Here is a 6,227-nt window from a genome sequence, read left to right as displayed (position 1 = left end):
CCAAGAAAAAGGCGCATTACAGGGATTGCATGCGATTACCTAGACCTTGGGCGGACGGCAGGTTAATCAGCATGGGAGGGAGGGAGGGAGGGAAGAAGGGAGGGTGGAAGTGACGTATACTTGAGGAGAAAAACAGTGATACGAATGTGGAATAGTAGTAGTAGTAGTAGTAGGAGGAGGAGGAGAGAAGGATATGGAAGAACATTAGGAAGATAAGGAAGAGGGAGATGAGGTGCAGGATAAAGAGTAAGAGTATGGAGAGGATAATGGGAGGAGAGGAGGAGAATAATATGAAAAAGAGGAGGATTAAAAGAGAGAGATGAGAAGCAAGATAGAGTATATGAAGAGGAGAGGAAGAGAAAGTTGTGAAAGAGCTGAGTTATGAAGAAGAGGAAGAGGAGGATGAGAAGCAAGATTGAGTAAGAGTTTGAAGAGGATGAGAGGAGGAAAAGTATACGTATATCAGAATGATTAGGAAGAGGAGAATGAGGAGGAGGATGATGATGATAGACAGTAAAAGTATGAAGAGAAAAAGGACCCGGATGGCAATAAGACGCGGCAAAGGAATGCGCTGGGAATAGTGCTAGAAATGGCTTTAGGTCACCTTTCGTCGTGATTTTAAGGACTAACTCAACTAAGCGAAATCCTAAAGACAAACACTTCCTTGAAGGCTAAAATATACAGATGAAGAAAGCATTATAAAACACACACACACACACACACACACACACACACACACACACACACACACACACACACAAACACTGCAACCCCCTACCTCCTCCCTCCCACTGCAACTCCCCCCATCTCCTCCCCATCGCTCCATCTTCGGGCTATATAAAACGCCTAATTACCGGGGTGAGGGGGTGGGGCAGGAAGGGGCGGCAAAACAGGCCCCGTGAGATGCGTGGGAGGCGGGGCTGGGCGGCGGGGCGAAGGTCGGGGCGAAGTATATAACGCAGGGGACGGAGGTCACTGGCGGGAACCCTGCACAGGAGTCGCCTTCTTGAGCACCGCAAGGACCAACACGAGGAGCAGCACCATGTTGAGGATTGTGGTGAGTGCTGAGGCTTTCTGGAGGAGGTGCTGAAGAAGGGGGTGGAGGTGGTGGTGCTGATAGGCTGTTGGTGATAGATGGTGGTGCTGGAAACGCTGAAGGAGGTGATGGTGGTGTTGTTAGGTTGATGGTGATGAAGGAGGTGATGAAGGTGGTGGTGTTAGGCTGTTGGTGTTGGAGGAGGTGATGAAAGTGTTGTTGTTAGATTGGTGGTGATGTAGTGGTGCTGAAGAAGGCGCAGAAGAAGGTGAGGTAGAGGAAGGTGTTGTTAGGCTGCAGGTGATTAGTCGGTGGTACTGGAAGAGGCACAGAAGGAAGTAATGAAGATGTTGTTTTAAATCTGATGGTGCTGAAGGAGACGCTGAAGGAGGTGATGGTGGTGTTGTTAGGCTGACGGTGATGATGGTGGTGATGGAGGAGGCGTTGATGGAGGTAATGAAGATGCTGTTATTTGTTTTGTGTTGTTTTTGTTGTTGTTACTTAATATAATTGTGATTTTCTCTTATTTCACTCTTATTTCCTGCTGGCACGGGGCTTTTTTTTATCATTGTTTCCTTTTTTTGTGTGCCCTTGAGCTGTCTCCTTTGTTGACACGGACTTGAAGTGATAGTAGTAAACGTAAACATATTGGTACTATATAATTCGTTGCTGTAGTTGTTGTTACTGCTGCTGCTACTGATGTCTCTAACTGCGATTGTGTTGTTATTTCGGTATTTATAATTGTCTGGTTATTGTTTCTGGGTGTTAGTAGCTTGAGGTGATTGCGGTGAAGGTGAGGGTGCTGGGGCGCTTTAAGAATGTGTTGTTGTTGTTGTTGTTGTTGTTACTGGTGTCTTTGATTTTGTATTTACTGTTACATCGGTCTATAGTTGCCTGGTTATTGTTGATGGTGGAGGACTGCCTGGTCTGTTTCCGTTCCCGCTGGTGATTTGCTTCTCTCTGTTTTGTTTCTCCTTAAGGTGTTATTTCTTCTTTGAGTGGTGGTCATAATTTATTCCTCTGTCTCTACAATGCTATTTCTGTGCGTCTTTCTGCTTTCATATTCTGCTTCTTACCCTGTTTGTCATATTCCTGTTACTGGCGGTTTTCATCCCATTCTGATGTTTCTGTTGCTTTTTATTTTTACTTAATGCTCTACTTCTTTTTTTTTTTTTACATATAATTTATTCATATTTCTGTTACTGGTTATTTTACTCCCATTCTGATATTTCTGTTCATCTTATTTCTGATTTAACGCTATTGTACTTCTTTTCATACCTCTAGTCATATTCCTACTACTATATATCTGTTTTTCTTTTATTCTGATATTTTTTTCTTTATTTCTCACTAAATGCATACATCTTTTCACACCTTTTTTGTTTGCCGCTCCGGTTTTTGGTATAATTATCTCTTCAGTTTATATTTCTACTTGTGCTGCTGGTGTTTAATTGCTGTTGCTGCTTTTAACACTTTCCCACGTCTCATGTTCCTGTCCCTGCTTGTCGCTGCGTTCTCGTTCCAGCGCTGCTCCTAATAATGTTTCCGCTAGTTCCTTTACCGCTTCTGCTCAATCCTGCTGCTCTTGCTCCGGCATTCAAGGTCTTAAAATTATAGGAAGGAAGGAACAATGAAATAAAAGGGGAAAGAGGGAACCAGATAAAATGGAACTATCATGGGCAGGTAAGAACGTTTTGCTGACTTACTAGCTCATGAAATCAAATGACGACTCTAAGATAAGGTCCCGTGTTACCTTTTACCTGTTGGCTGATTGACTTACCTGGCCTTGTGTTGTAGGTGTAGGAGGACACGGCTGTAGCTTACCTGTTAATTAACCTGACTCCAAAGACGGGTAAAAACAACAACAACAAAATATTAGCTGCTTCTACTCCTATCACTATTACTACTACTATCACTACTACTACTACTACTACTACTACTACTACTACTACTACTACTACTACTACTACTACTACTACTACTACTACTGTTACTACTACTACTACTACTACTACTACTACTACTGTTACTACTACTACTACTACTACTACTACTACTACTACTACTACTACTACTACTACTACTACTATAATACCACCACCAGCACCGCAACCTCCAGCGTGAAAGTAGCCCCGTCTACCTGAGTAAATTACCCAGGTGACTCACAGTCCTCCCCTCACAAGGCCACTCACTCACGCTCGTTTCCGTGAAGACTTAATCATCCGAATCAGTGGTCTGTCCGCGTTACTCAACACCGTTACCACTGCTGCCACTGATGCGACCACTAAGTATTAATTCCATTACAGTTAATTTAACTACCTCTATTATTTTCTTCCAATCATTTATTCATCTGTGGTCGATTATATCAATATTATAGTCGTTATTAACTAGCATCTTCCTCCTCCTCCTGCTGTTACTAACTACTATTACTACTACTACTACTACTACTACTACTACTACTACTACTACTACTACTACTACTACTACTTACTACTACTACCACTACTACTACTAAATCTTCACAATAACCATCGCCATTACGTTATTCTACATTTCCTTTTTTTTCTTTTCTCTGCATAAAATTTACCCTTTATTTCCCTCACTTTTCTCCCTTACACACACACACACACACACACACACACACACACACACACACACACACACACACACACACACCTCTGTACTAATTGGCCGGATTTCCGCTTTTCTTGCCTCTTCTTCTAAGGTAATTATCAAGGCGGCCCGAAAAATGCGAGGAAGAGAAACACCATCATCATCATCAGCAGCAGCAGTCAGGGAGGGAACGATAATGGGGGCGTGAAGGACAATAGATTAACTCAACTTGTGGCGTCTTTTACTAATAGTTTTTTTCTCTTCTATTGTCATGATGTAACGCAGCGAAAAGTTCGAGTTGGCTATATATAGTTGGCTGTGTGTGTGTGTGTGTGTGTGTGTGTGTCTGTGTGTCTGTGTGTGTCTGTGTCTGTGTGTGTGTGTGTGTGTGTGTGTGTAAAGGGAGAAAAGTTAGGAAAATAAAGGATAAATTTTGTGTGTTGATAATCTTCGCTTGTGTGCATTCGATTTGTCAGGCAGCAACCACACATACGAGGAGACGTGGGCTCATCTCCATTAACGTTTGAGCGTCTTAAAACAATATATTAAAAAAACCCAAGGCATTTGTCTCTTTACAAGCAATCAGATTGTCTCAATAAAGTCGACTCTATGGTTTCTGAGCTCCTAGTCAACGAGCAGGATTTATACAAAACTATGTAAGCCTTGAAGACCATTTGGCCCTACTTCGGAAGCTGTATCAATTGACATTATTTTTGCAGTCGTTGAGGTATTTGGGGCTTATCATTTTCAACGTTTGAGGCCTTCACCGTCTACTCTGTCCAGGATAAGAATGTATTCAGATGATGTTCTCAACAACGTTATCTTATTCACAATTGCGGAGGTTCAGCCACTCTGTTCCTTAAGTGTTGTATGGCATCAGGTGTGTCAGGCAGCATCAAGGTGGCTGTCGATCTCTACTTGCCCGTCCTCCCAGTCTCCAGGTGTCACCGTGCCCCCTCCCAGTCTCCAGGTGTCACCGTGCCCCCTCCCAGTCTCCAGGTGTCACCGTGCCCCCTCCCAGTCTCCAGGTGTCACCGTGCCCTCCTCCCCCGACAGGTCACAGTGGCGAGCCTGGCAGCGGTGGCGGCGGCGGCGGCTTTGCGGAGTCACCCGAGAGTAGAGATCGAGGAGGACGCAGTGTCGTTGCCGTTCCTGAAGGACCTGCCGAAACCGTGGGTTCTGGGGCAGGTCCCTCCGCCGGGCTGGAAGAAGGAGCCCACGACGCGTCCCCCCACCCTGAAGGAGGTCACGGTACCCAAGTACTACTACCCCTACTTCGGGTCGCCGGCCCTCAAGTACCGCCTCAGGACGGAGGGGTCGGGCGTGGCGGTGCACCCCGGCGGCGCCACCTCCTTCGTGTCCCCTCAGGTGCACGGCGTCGGGAAGCGCTCCACGAAACCCTCAGCCTCAGTGATCGTGCGGCGGAGCCCTGTGCCCCTGCTGCCCCCTTACGTGTACGACCCCTGGCGCTACCCATACTACCCCCGCCCCCACTACCGCGCCCTCGTCTACCCCCCGTCCCCCTACCCGGCCAGCAGCTTCGTCTACCACAGACAAACACACAAACGGTCACCACTCACCTCGGAGTCTGAACACGGCTACAGCTACGGGTGGTGAGTGGCGGGGCGGGGTGGGGCAGGGCGGGGCATGGCGGGTCGGGGCGGGACATGGGAGCACCTTGGCATTAGAGGGACGAGGAGTAACCTGTGATAGGCCGGCGCCACTCCGCTGGTTTTTTGCAGATGTTTGCACCGTCTCTCCTACACGTTGTTCATTGATCATATTATAATAAAGGTTATATTCCACTAATTTTTACTTATTTCTCCCCCATGCAAACCAATAGCTTTCTTTTCTAAGAGTGGCAGAGTTAATTTTCTTCCCATTGTATACTGTAATGTTTTTGTTATACTTATCTTGCGTCTCTATCATGGTAAGTCCTTAGAAACTAGTAAAAGCAAGCGGAAAATTTGACTCCCTCATTTTCGTGCAGAGTCAAAGCGGAAGCGTGTCTGAAGGAGGTTAAGTAGAAGAAAAAGAAGGGGGAGAGATGAGATAGACAGCAAAGGTAGTAAAAAGATGACTAAAGAGGAGAGCTGGCGAGAGACAACATAACCGCCAGCCATTTCCAAAGAGGTGTTCATAATACAACACCAATCGCATGAACATATAAAAATCATGTTCGTGTTGAGGAATACCTATTATGCTCACCTACGTAACACCTTTCCCCTTGCACCACTTATCACCCTCATTTTATTTTGGTGTGATAACAAATAATATGGAAAGATAAGGAAAGAAAAAAAGAAGGGAAAAAGGTAAAAAGAAAAGGAGAGAATGGAGGGGAAAGGAAAAGAAAAGGAGAGAAAGACCAGTGACACATTTCAAGTCATATCAAGTACTTCAGTGTGTTGGAGAGGCCGGAGGTGACACACGGGGGAGGGAGGGAGGGGGGTGAAATGAAGGAGGGGGAGGAGGAGGAGGTGGGGAAGCAAGAGGGGGGAGTACAGGAGGCGTGGGGAGGCGTGGGGAAGGAGGGATCTAGGGGCCTTATTGCGCGTGACGTCACCCACAGGTAGAGAGATAA

At 46.0% G+C, this 6,227-nt stretch overlaps 1 protein-coding gene across 1 annotated transcript; it reads left to right on the top strand.

The window, feature by feature from the left end:
• The first annotated feature begins 981 nt into the window (after positions 1-981).
• On the top strand, positions 982-5,446 carry LOC126987857 (uncharacterized). The gene is made up of 2 exons (XM_050845307.1): positions 982-1,057; positions 4,703-5,446. The coding sequence occupies exons 1-2, from the start codon at positions 1,043-1,045 to the stop codon at positions 5,261-5,263; spliced, it is 576 nt and encodes a 191-aa protein (XP_050701264.1). The 5' UTR covers positions 982-1,042; the 3' UTR covers positions 5,264-5,446.
• Positions 5,447-6,227: the final 781 nt, after the last annotated feature.

This window comes from Eriocheir sinensis, chromosome 67 (genome assembly GCF_024679095.1).
Source record: "Eriocheir sinensis breed Jianghai 21 chromosome 67, ASM2467909v1, whole genome shotgun sequence".
NCBI lineage: Eukaryota > Metazoa > Arthropoda > Malacostraca > Decapoda > Varunidae > Eriocheir > Eriocheir sinensis.
The sequence above is the reverse complement of the archived record's forward strand: the minus strand, read 5'-3'. Positions and strand labels throughout refer to the sequence as shown.